Here is a 12,543-nt window from a genome sequence, read left to right on the forward strand (position 1 = left end):
GTGTGTAAAACCAGAATCAACGGCATCACAGAAATTAATTCAGAGAAAAACCTTATTAAAAATAACACTTGCTTTATTTGAATCAGTGTGTACACGTAAGCTTCAAGCACTGAAGTCTAAACCCGATTTTGTCCACAGTGCATTCAAGTTAATTCCAAATATTAAACTTGTTTCTCCTCATTATTTCCATTAGTGGTATATTTTTTTTCAATCTGTACACTAAGGCAAGCTCATTAAGTGCAGATACACCACTACATGAAAAATAAGCATCTCTAATCCAACTTGAAAAATGTTTGATATGTACAGGAAGTGAGGAAGTATGTACAAAGTTCTCCTCTCTGCTGTCTCAAACAGCTCAACACCTCAGGGTTTGTTTGTTTTTGTTTTTTTTCTTCCTATCTGTGGTATGAGCTGCCGCCACGCAGAAGCACAGTCTTGGGTTCAAGTCTCTGACTTGATCCTCTGAATGTAGAACTAGACTGTTCTTTAAAAAGTATCCTCTCACATTAAATTTCTTTTGTAGAACATAATTTCATGGGTTTTTTTAAGTTGACCCCTGGGATCAAAATAATGTCATTTTTGGTCCCAATTGGAAAACGTACGTTCAAGTCTGTCCCTCAGTTCAAAAATCAGGGTGATTGAATAAAGTTGACCTATGTCCAAAGCTGAACCAGAAAGTGCCTGGTTTCCTGGATCTTATACCTGCAGACGTGTCAGAAAACGCTCTGTGTGTCCGCTTCTTACTCTGACAAACAGTATAAATAGAATAAAGGCGTCACCAGTTAGCATCTACAGACTTTCTGGTATTAAAAATCTATGACATTGTATAAACACTTCAAATAAGACGTCACTGGTATGTTCATAAGCTAACCGCTTTGCTGTCAAGGTAAACAAACTCAACGGAAAAATGGTGAGTTACTGGAAAAAGTAAACCTTTAGCGAGAGAAAGTTCATCTTACATAACACGACTACATGTTTTTTCTGTGGGTTCTAATAGAATTTTCCCATGAATGTAATGTTTGTGGCGAAGCAGAACTCCACAAACATTTCATATAGACAAAAATAAAGTAACTAAGCAGTCACTCCTGGCACAAACTGTACAAGAGGATCTTTGGCTACGTTAAATATTTACAGTTTTGACCTATCGATGGAATTTAATTACAAGCTTTACAAAGCAGAAAATGAACCAGGAGAATTCAACAGAAATGATTGTGTACTTTCTTTTTACAGTCAGAGAATACATACATCCAGTTTAATAAACTTTAGTCTCCAAAAGGAAAATATATATTTAAATATTTGTTCATGTAAACTTCGATCCAGGGAAAGACAAATGTGCCTCTTTTGTGATCCTGTGGTTTTCTCACCTTCTTCTGTTCTTCAGTGTTGTCAAACCAGCATGTGGGATTTCCTTTGTTGGTCCAAATGCAGTATATAATCTCAGTTCATCTGTCTTTTTTTTTTTTTACATAAAACTGAAACGTATAAACTATGATATGATCTCACTTTCTCTGGGTTTTATCTTTTCTGACCTGAACCACATGGCTCTGATGTCCCAGATCCGTCTTTCCAACATGATCACTTGTATCTCTGGGCATTGACTTGGTGTGTTGGTTGACGTTGTCCGGGTAATTTTCGGTTTATATTATTGTGAAGGTTTGCTTCCAATCACATAGCATGCCCAGGTTTCTTTGGGCTTTATTTAGCACACGGAGCATGTCTTGGAACCTCCACCACTGGAATTGTTTTGAGCAGCTGTAGGACAAATGATATGTTAAAAAAAAAAATCAGCAAAAATCAAAGTAAAATATTGGGCATTTGAACGCATCACTTTAAAAAAGTGTCTTCATATCCTGTTTAATGAACACTTGTCATTTACACGTTTACTAAACATGTTTGGTTTCCATAAAGAAGCTTCAGGAATGGCTTTTGATCAATTATTTTTTTTCCTGAAAATCTAAGGCGTTGGTTACAAAAGCAAAGCCACAGTTTTTGTAAGGATCTGAGTTTAGGGCTTTATGGCATCTTTCCCAAACCTCTATGTTAATCTATTCCATAACCAGCTTTAATTATCGTTTTGACTAAATATAGTTTTGGAATACTTAAAGATACAGTTTATAGCTTTTTTATTTTTATTTTGGATGTTTCATATACTTCTGAAACCTACAGTCAGGACCATAAATATTTGGACAGAGACACATTCTTTACTAATTTAGTTTCTGTACATTACCACAGTGAATTTTAAATAAAACAACTCAGATGCCATTGAAGTGCAGACTTTCAGCTTTTATTCCATGGGTTGAACAAAAAGATTGCATAAAAATGTAAAAAACTAAAGCATTTTTTAAACACAATCCCTTCATTTCATGGGCTGGTAAGTAATTGGACAAATGTAATAACTGAAAACAAAATGGTCATTACTAATATTTGGTTGAAAACTCTTTGTTGGCAATGACAGCCTGAAGTCTTGAACTCATGGACATCACCAGATGCTGGGTTTTCTTCTTCTGAATGCTCTGCCAGGCCTTCACTGCAGCGGCTTTCAGTTGCTGTTTGTTTGTGGGCCTTTCTGTCGGAAGTTTAGTCTTCAACAAGTGAAATGCTGCTCAATTGAGTTTAGATCAGGTGACTGACTTGGCCATTCAAGAATATTCCACTTCTTTGCTTTAATAAACTCCTGAGTTGCTTTGGCTTTATGTTTTGGGTTGTTGTCCATCTGTATTATGAAACGCCGCCTAATCAGTTTGGCTGCATTCACCTGGATCTGTGCAGACAGTATGTATCTGAACACCTCAGGATTCATTGGGCTGCTTCTGTCCTGTGTCACGTCATCAATAAACACTAGTGTCCCAGTGCCACTAGCAACCATGCACGCCCAGACCATCACACTGCCTCCACCGTGTTTTACTGATGATGTAGTGTGCTTTGGATCATGAGCTTCTCCACGCCTTCTCCATACTTTTCTCTTGCCATCATTCTGGTAGAGGTTGATTTTGGTTTCATCTGTCCAAAGAATGTTTTTCCAGAACTGTGCTGCTTTTTTAGATGCTTTTTAGCAAAGTCCAACCTAGCCTTCCTATTCTTGAGGCTTATGAGTGGCTTGCATCTTGCAGTGTACCCTCTGTGTCTACTTTCTTTTTATGGTAGACTTGGATATTGATACGCCTACCTCCTGGAGAGTGTTGTTCACTTGGTTGGCTGTTGTGAACGGGTTCCTATTCACCACTGTTGTCTTCTGTGGACGTCCAGGTCTTTTTGCGTTGCCGAGTTCACCAGTGCTTTCTTTCTTTCTCAGGATGTACCACACTGTTGATTTTGCCACTCCTAATACTGTAGCAATTTCTGGCATGTTTTTTTTTCTGCTTCTCAGTTTAACGATGGCTCCTTTCATGGAGAGCTTCTTTGACCGCATGTTGTCTGTTCACAGCAAAATCTTCAAAATGCAAGCACGAGTCCTCTGATCAACTCCAGGCCTTTTATCTGCTTCACTCAAAATGACATAACAAGGGAATTGCCCACACCTGCCCATGCAATAGCATGGAAGTTAATTGTCCAATTACTTACCAGCCTATGAAATGAAGGGATTGTGTTTAAGAAATGCTTTAGTTTTTCACATTTTTATGCAATCTTTTTGTTCATCCCATGGAATAAAAGCTGAAAGTCTGCACTTCAATGGCATCTGAGCTGTTTTTTTTTTAAATTCACTGTGGTAATGTACAGAAACAAAATTAGAAAGAATGTGTCTCTGTCCAAATATTTATGGTCCTGACTGAAATCCTTCAACTTGTGTTTTTTGTCTTGTATCATTTGTTAGATTTTGTTTACTTGTAAATTCATTTGCAAATTTCAGACTAGTGGTAATATACAGCAGAAGCCTAATTTAAAAAAAAAAAAAACACTTAAAAAAAGTCTTTACCAGATTGGAGAAGTCCTCTTTTACATGTCTGCTTTAAGCAGAATTTTTTTTGTCCTTTTTTTCCTTTAAAATTATATTAAAAAAAATACTGTAATAACAAGTTGTGTCAATATTACAGAAACACTAACCTTTGGCTGCTTTAGCTGCCTCCTTTGCAGCCATCTCCTCTTCTATAGCTTTGAGTTTCGCCTCATACTCTTCTTTTCTGGCGTTCCACTCCTTCCTGTTGTTGAGGATGCCGTCAAGCATCGGCTGGATTTGTGGATGAAAGCGAGAAAACTCCTGAGGACAGAAGAAAGCCCGAAAGCTAAAATTAGAGCAGAGAGTCACACCAGATGATGCTGCAGGGAAGAGGATCAAAACAAGTGAAAAGTAGAGTCCAACAGGTGGTTTTGAAGTTGGATTTTACACTAAAAGCTTCATAAACAATAACAAGCCGTAAACAGGTTATGAGTGGGAAACTATTAATTACCTTGTAGACAAATGTACAGACAAAGTCGATGAAACCACACTGGAGTTTTGGAAGCTCTGCTGCTTTGTTCCTGTCCATCATGGGCTGGTGGGGAAAACAAAACATCAATATGTCCTTAAAATTGAGCAAGATTAGGTTGTCTTCCTGATAGGTGGATTCCCCAAACCAAACTGGCCCTTTTTTCTGGTGCTTTATTGTCCTGAGAACTGCCAATTATTGGAACATTTCCGCCATTTCTGTCAATAAGAAATCTCCTGGAGTCGACATGAGAAATTTGTTGGCAAACATGATCCTCGGGCACTGACATAGAGGCCTCAAACTCACAATGGGTTGTTGTTCCAGCACTGTCCTCTCCAAGTCACCCTGCTCCCAAAACTCTGCCGCCACAGATAAAGCAACCTGACAGACACACAGAGTGAGAGGACGCAAGACAGGAAATCTTTGCTCATCTGTCTGGTTTTGTGCTACTCACCTTGCTTTGTACTTCCCAGGGCTTTGTGATGGCTGACAAGTCACATGCAGTCATCATCATTGCCCTGAAATGACAGCTTTGTAGATTTAGAGAATTGTTTCAGGATTTCCAGGAAAAAACCACAGAGTGCTCCTTCTGTTCTCACATGACAATCTCTTTTCGTGTCGTTTCCAGAGACATAAAGTCCACCCACTTCTTCTCTTCCTCATATGTTTTTGAAAGGTCCACAATCTTTTGGAACATGGTTCTCTTCCTGGGAGGATGCAAAAATAAACCTTTGATTGTTTATTTCTAACATTTTCAAGTATATAATTAGGAGGAAAAACAAACAAGAGACTGCACCAACTTGAAATAAAGAGCCAGGTCGGTGGCAATGATAGCTATGTCTGTGAGATGAATCACATGATCGACTTGTCGCCTGTTCAGGTTTTGGTAGATATTTAAAGACTGCAGAGAAGATGAAGCATTGTTATGTCATTTGACTGTTACTGTGTGTTATAATTTGGATGTTTTTATATACATATTCCTTTTTTTCACCTCGTCCGATAGAAGGAACTTTCCAAACTCTAGGTGGTGTCGCTCTAGGATGGAGGAGCCATGCAGCTTGGCCAGAGGGTTGCCAGATCTGAAAGAGAACAACAGGTCATGATCTCAGTTGGCGTGAGCATGACTGAAGCATCACCGCTTAGCCAATGATGGCTAATTATTACTTGCAAGTCTTGGTCCTGCAGTCTTTCACACAGTGTTAAAAGAAAGTGAGTTTTTTCCCTTTTGATCAGTCTTCTGTGAGACATTTTTTGTTATAAATGTAGGAGTTAACCCACAAGACTGTCCTTTTAAATAAACGAGATTTGGGCCTAAAAAGATGGATGCTATGATAAAAATCTATGTTTAGCATGAAAACAATTAAAATATGTTCAGACTTTGTTTAGGCGTGTTTTGTAGTAAATGGTTTAATTCTTATAACAATTTAATTTTTGCTAAAAAAGGCAGAAACTATAATTAGTTATTCCTATGAAGAATACATTTCATTACTTTGGGCAAATGTAAATGAAGATTTTTGTCTGTTTCTTTCTTTAAAAGAAATTAAATACAATTAAAAATCAAGCTAAAATCTAATTTAAAGGTGCCTTAAAAGAAGAATGACTTTCCCAGCATGCCTTTTTAGCTTGCACTTTTCCTTTGTTTGATCAGAAATGCAGAAGTTCTCATGACACTTACTTGACCTGATATAAGTTGTTTGTCCCTCTGTGGTCAATATCATGCAGGAATCCTGCAGTAATCATGGCCATCACCTCCAGGTCAGTATAATATCGCTTTAGGGCCCCCGTCTGAGCACAAAAAAAACATGCCATAACTTAACAAGCTCAGAAATGTTAAGATAATCGCCCACATTTCATTTTTCCACTAAATACTGGCACTACATTATTTCAATTTTTTTATTTTTGGTTGTGACTACCGTCAGTAGAGTAAACATGGTCTGTCCCACGTTGAAGCCGTGTCGCCAGTTGTGGTAGGTGATTTTTCTGTATCCCTTACTGACTGAGTACATGAAGCGAACCAGCACCTGAGAGCACACCAGACCAAGAATTGTCTCATACAGAGTTGTGAATGAAACTTCCAATTGTTTATGGATCTGTGTCCACGTCACCTCTTGAGGGATCTGGAACTTTTTCACCACCCCCACTTCATAGTACATCTGGATCCCGCACTTCACCAGATCCAGTTCTGTGCAGTTAAAATCCGAAAACCGAAACTCATAGATTTCAAACTTCTTGATCAGAGGAGGAAGCTCTTTTTTCTAAGCAGAAAAATGGAAAACAGTCAGTTTGTGGTACTGGCTCGTTATGAATTTTTAGGTCAAATGTTCTTGTCCCTCTGGGTATAACTGACATGTGAGTAGTCAAAGTGTTTAGGTACTTTGAGTATTACCAGAATATCTAAAAGATCCTCTTCTTCACACTCAGCAGGTTCACAGCCGTAGACTTCTCTGGTGTTCTGGAAGAGGTCAGAAAACCATAAAGTCATGCATTCAAAACAGAAGCAAATATTGTTCAAAGGAAAAGTAATTTTTAAATATTTTTTAATAGTATTTGAGGTTCATAAATGGAAATTATTTCATCCACACGTAGACTCCTTTGAGAGGTGAAAGGGAGCTTCTTTTTAACAGATAGATTCAACCAAATCTTTCTGTGTTTAAAGTGACTGACCAGGACATTCTGGATCTCATCATTACGGCATTTGACGTGGTAGAGCACCATGTCCTGAGCGATGTCTTTCCGGTTCTCCAGTTTATTCATCTTGTCATAAGTGTCCGTGTTCAGAGCTGACCAGCCCAGGAACTGAGTCAAAGCCTTGGGAAATTGAGACATTCATATTGCAGAACTTCCATTTGAACATAAAAGGGCATATTTGGATGTCAACTCTGAGCGGTTAGGTTGGTTTTACCTCCATAAGCTGCTCATCATGATCGTCAAAAGGCTTTCCATCTTTTCTGTTGTAAAACGTTGCCACGCCAACAATCTCTTCCTTCTTGTTGACAATTGGAAGCGAGAGGACATTTTTAATGGTCCAGCCACTGTCGTCCAGCGCCTCAGTCTGCCACAACAAGGGAGCAAAAGTTATTCTAAAAACAGCCTCCACAACATTTCTTTAATGATGGGATCTTATAAAAGTTTCTCACTTGAAATTTAAAAGTCTCGTCAGCTCCAGCGTTCATGATATTACAGATCTGAGAAGAATGACAATAAAACCTGATCAGTTTTGTTCTGAAGTCAGTAATTAGTTTATTGTGATGCATTTCAGGAAAACTCACAAAACCACTCTCTGCCACATAGGTGGGAAGGCCACTTTGCAAGGCCCAGTGGTCTGGAGTTGGATTGCTGTGGGAGAGATGAGCCAGTTAGCAGAGCTCCTCAAAACAATCTCCGAACTATACTCTGACGCTATGTTTTTTTTTTTAAAACTAGTGCAAATACCTTATTAAAGTAAATTAAAAATTTGAATTTATAAAATAACCCATTTCTGTGTCCTTAAGATTTGCTGTATTTTTGAATACTGCTTTGATATTAATAAAAAACACTTTTAACAAGAAATTGGAACAATTTTTAAATAAATGTAGCAGTTCCAACACTGCAAAAACAGTGACTATCTTAAGAAAGTAAAAAGACTCTTGTTTCAAGAAATAATGTTTTTCTTTTGTATTGCAAGAAAAATAATTTTATCACACAGTCTTTCAATAGCAAAATAGTTTGAGTAATAATGTCTTAGCAACTATACATTTTTTTTAAATAAAAGTTTTTGGTAGAACTATTTTTTCTTATCTCACTGGCAGATTGTTTTTGCTTATTTAAATCAAATCTGCCAATTGGGTAAGAATTTTGACTTATTTCCAAAGGGGCTGTTTTTGCGTTGCTCTTGTTTGTGATCGTATTGCATATTGTGATCACCAGTTCTGCATTCATCTGATCAAATTATGACATTGCAAAAAAACATGAGCAATTGTTGGAATTATTGTTGGAATTCACCCATAAGCTGTTCTTTGACTAAATATTTGATTCTGTCATTTTGACCATTCCTCCAGGGGAGCTTTAACTCTGAAAATACACTAAGACAATAAAATAACCCAGAATGAATGTCTTAGATAAATGAAAAAGTAACCACAGAATCAAACAAAGTTGTGTAGCTAGACTTTTAAGTATATTTATTTATTTTGAAGCAACTTGCACGGCTCCAGTTACTTTTGTTTTTTAAACTAGTCTCAAACAGGAATTGGAAGTGTCGCCCATTGTTCCTTAATTTTTAAGGGGTAGCTCTTTAAAATAAAGTCAAACCAACATTGCAAACGAAAGGTCACGCTTACGGTATGACTTTGATGTCTTCTTTTCCATGCAAGATATAATCAATCACCTTGTAGAATATTACTTCCTACAAGAAGATTAAAGAATAGATTAGAAAAGGTTAAAAGCTGGATCCAAGTATAGCAGAAGATGGTGGTTATGGTAGAAAAACTAAATGAAAGAATCCACCCTTCCATCCGGAGTCACAGGGCCAGCGTATGGTGCTTGCTCCCCCATCAACACAGGCCAGATGTCAAAGAATTCCTGAAAAGACAAGAAGACAACACTATGAAGTAGTGTACTGTAAAACAACAGGAAAGAATTGTGGCCAAAATGTCAGGAAAGGCTCTACCTTTTCCTTTGTCATGTCTAACAAGCCAACAGAGTAGCGGTCGCAGTTGAGGTAGGCTCGGACCGTGTACAAGGCTTTGTGAAACTGTCGCTCGATGTCAGTCAGCTCCTCAAACACTTTGTTGGCAGACCACAGCAGAAGCTAACAAATATGATGCAAAAAAGGGATCCCAGCTTTATAAACATTTACTTTTTTCATATACATGGAATGAACAGTCAGTCAGCCTAGTACCTGGCCTTTACGCGTCTCACAGTTGTGAAGGTAACTCAGGTGGAAGATCTTTAGGTTCAACGAAGCAATTTTCAGGTACTTCAAAAAGAGCTGCACAAGACATGAGAAATAAAACATGATCACACGGTATGGGGTGTCAGGTATCTACTATATAGAATTGAATGTGAACAAATGAACTTTGCTCTACTTTATATGTGCTTTGGTTTTTGTCTTTTATCCTGCACATTGCTCACTGCAGCATATGGTTTTAGTCCTGCTGAAGGAGAATTTCTCTCCAGTTTATGACAAATGTATGCTTTTATTACAAACAGTGTTTCTAAAATAGCTCATTTCCTTTTGTTATACATTTAGAGATGAATTGTCAATGAGTTGCAACAAAAAATAGTTTCAAAAACCACTCAAACAAGACAATAATTAGCTCTGTGGTGTGATTTAGTCGTTGTAGCAGCTGTTCAGTCAGCTGTTCAGTTTCTTAGCTCACAGACAGGAAAAGATTTTCTGTTAGCTGGTTTGTGCGTGTGTATTGTTGTGTGTCTGCTCAGGCCTCACGTCCTCATCCTCAGCAGTGAAATGCGGTCCCGTGGTCTTGTTCAGAGCCATGATCACTGCCACCATGTCTTTGCCGTTGAGGATGGGCGCAGCAAGAACGTTCCTGGTCTCGTAGTCTGTGAGTTCATCTACAAATGAGCTGAAGTGCTGGCTCTGAATAAGGAGAAAATCATGCCAGAAAAAATGTGCTGTCACAGGAAAGCATTTTTATACACAAAAGGCTTTTATTTTGTGAAGTAAAGTGAGGATTCTTGTTTCCTTTTTAACAAAATGTTTGATTTTGGTTTATTATATTGTTTATTTTAGTTTTTAGGTATTTCTTTTATAGATAAAGATGCATAGGGGAATTCACTCAAATGAATGAAAAACCCAAGCGCGTAATATGCAATTCCAAATACGTTATTCTCCATGTCATCTATCCAAACAACACTTATGTGCTTGCTGTACAAAACTAAAGCAAGCTCAATATGATCGGTTTCATGTTATTGCTGACGTGCAACTAAATGTCGGAGGCCTGCTGTAATCCACAGCTAGAGCGAGGGCTGCAGGAATCTGAATCTAAATGGATTATGTCTGATAAGGGGATTTGCACCTTCCTTTGTTAATGCAGCGTCTATGAGAGACTGACCCTTATTTTCTGTCTGCCTACAACCAAAAGGCTTTGGTCAAGATATGAAATCATAAAGTGACTTTTGAAAGCAGGAATGGAAGATTTGATTTGGGATTTTGAAGCTGAAATATAGATTGCAAGCTACTATTTTAACTAGACTTTTATTCATAGTTAGTCAAACCAATATTTTAACCAAATTGTTTGACCATTTGCAGTTCATGTAATTATTGTAACTTTTGTGGAAGAATATAACAAGATGTGGTTTTGATGTGAAATGTTTGAAAAACTGTTCATAGATTACTTGAGATAGGTGATGGTTTGTCTTCATTAGATGGTCAGAAATGTAATTTTTATTTAATTAGTGTGGCAGTAAACACTTCTAGAGTGACAATATACTAATGTTTTTAAATGTATCACTACTATTCATTTTGGTTTCATGCAGTTTTAAGTCTTGATCAGCTCATTGATCGTTTCATTAGTTAGAGAAAAAATATATTTCTAGAAATACATCCTCATAATTATGCTTTATATTTAATAACACAATGAATAGTGATAAAGATCCTAAACTAAAGTTTAAAGGTAGTACTTGGAGTCCCTTAAGTAGTTGTTCCAGCTGAATTGATTACCAGGAATGACAGAAAGTCTGCAGCTCCATCAAGTATCTATCATCTAAACCTGACAGCTCCATTCACTGGTACGACGTGCACACACACATTTTTACCTCTTTGACATTTTTCACATTGACGTTCTTCTTTGTCAGCGCCACATTGCCAACAATTCCCAAGTCCAGTGGGTAGACGATCTCAGAGTCTGGCTGCACCACACAGTCCTCCAGCACAGAATCCATGCTGACGTTGAAGAGCCTGGTGGCCAGCTCTCCAATGCCATTGCGCTGCCTGTACATGAAAAGGCTGCAGCGGTCTGCATGGATCAGAGAGCTGATTCTCTTCAGGATCTTGAAGACTACTTTTTCCATGTTGACATTTTCCTGCATGTCTTTGATCACGTCATACATCAGTCGGCTTTCCTCAATCTTGGATTCAAGAGAAAAATAAACAGGTCTTAAGCAGGTTATTAAAGAATTGTATCTGGAAGTCTCAAAGAAAGTGTGTAGTCATTTGGTTTCTATTTGAACGTTTGTAATTTACCTGACTGAGCTCCTGAAACTGGCTGAAGTCAATTTGTTTCTCTGGGAGTCCTGACACCTTGGATATGGACGAAGGGCTCAGTTTCTTGGCAAAATAGGTTTTTGCAAATGCAGGGTTCTCCAGAAGAAATTTTTCCACATCTTCCTTTCCCACACCCATGATTTCTGCTTTCCTTCTTTTCTCCTCGTTGTAAGTGTCTTCTCCCTCTGTAGCTCAGTGATGTTGCTCCTCCTGGGCCCAAAGTTCCAATACGTCCAACTTTTCCAACATAAAAAATAAGAGGGACAAATATAAGCAGAGGGCAAATTTTCATCCACATATACCCATAAAAAGAAAAAAAAAAGAAAATGTCTTACCCAGATATCACAAAAGGGGGGAATTATAGATGGACACATTCAAATTCTGGTTAAATTACTTCAAAAAATAATCCCCCTGTTAGTAGGATGAGTCGACTGCAAGAGGGAGAACCCTGAGAAGGCAGAGGGCTGAATCCAAACAATCCCTCTGTCATCAGCAGATAGTGCTGAAGGTTAGCAGGGATCTGCCCATGCTAAACTAATCAGCTGATCTAGTAGCAATTCATATATGGGCTAAAGGATCCTCACATAGCATCAGTGCGCTGAGTGACCACTCGAGACACTCGTTTTCTTTTGGTTGGATCTTAATGTTATCGTTAAAATAATGTGTGAAAATTATGAACACAAGAAAAAGCCACACCAAAAACAACGTCATGCTGTAATAAGAAGTCCAGCTAAATTTCAAATTTAAAACTAATCCTAACAATCATCAAAAGTTAAAATAAATAAATACAGATGTTTGAAAAATAGAGAAAAGTGGCAAAGCGATGTGGACTTAGTGTTTTATTCGACAAGAATGGAATCGAGTTCCTCATCATGTACTTACACTACATGTTTAAAAAATGAAATTCAATTAAAATTGCTTGGAAATTAACAAAAC

At 37.8% G+C, this 12,543-nt stretch overlaps 1 protein-coding gene across 1 annotated transcript; it reads right to left on the minus strand.

Moving 5' to 3' along the window:
• Positions 1-55: 55 nt before the first annotated feature.
• Positions 56-12,118, minus strand: LOC101169549 (rod cGMP-specific 3',5'-cyclic phosphodiesterase subunit beta-like). Its single transcript, XM_004074955.3, has 24 exons — positions 11,943-12,118; positions 11,587-11,844; positions 11,160-11,471; positions 9,829-9,981; positions 9,280-9,369; positions 9,049-9,189; positions 8,886-8,960; positions 8,720-8,784; positions 7,673-7,739; positions 7,541-7,588; positions 7,306-7,455; positions 7,068-7,211; positions 6,790-6,855; positions 6,509-6,658; positions 6,317-6,424; positions 6,079-6,188; positions 5,395-5,482; positions 5,204-5,304; positions 5,003-5,110; positions 4,858-4,921; positions 4,710-4,784; positions 4,386-4,469; positions 4,042-4,195; positions 56-1,752 (listed from the first exon to the last, which is right to left on the minus strand). Exons 2-24 carry the CDS (start codon positions 11,743-11,745, stop codon positions 1,700-1,702), a joined length of 2,565 nt encoding a protein of 854 aa, XP_004075003.2. The 5' UTR covers positions 11,746-11,844; positions 11,943-12,118; the 3' UTR covers positions 56-1,699.
• Positions 12,119-12,543: the final 425 nt, after the last annotated feature.

This window comes from Oryzias latipes, chromosome 12 (genome assembly GCF_002234675.1).
Source record: "Oryzias latipes chromosome 12, ASM223467v1".
Lineage (NCBI taxonomy): Eukaryota > Metazoa > Chordata > Actinopteri > Beloniformes > Adrianichthyidae > Oryzias > Oryzias latipes.

Bases quoted from the DNA above. Each gene is read 5' to 3' on its own strand.
- LOC101169549 (XM_004074955.3), bottom strand. From the start codon at position 11,745: ATGGGTGTGGGAAAGGAAGATGTGGAAAAATTTCTTCTGGAGAACCCT. The intron at 5,305-5,394 runs GTGAAAAAAAGG...TCTTCTCTGCAG, and splicing joins AGTTCCTTCTATCGGACGAG to TCTTTAAATATCTACCAAAA. The intron at 1,753-4,041 runs GTTAGTGTTTCT...TTTGTCCTACAG, and splicing joins GGCAGCTAAAGCAGCCAAAG to CTGCTCAAAACAATTCCAGT.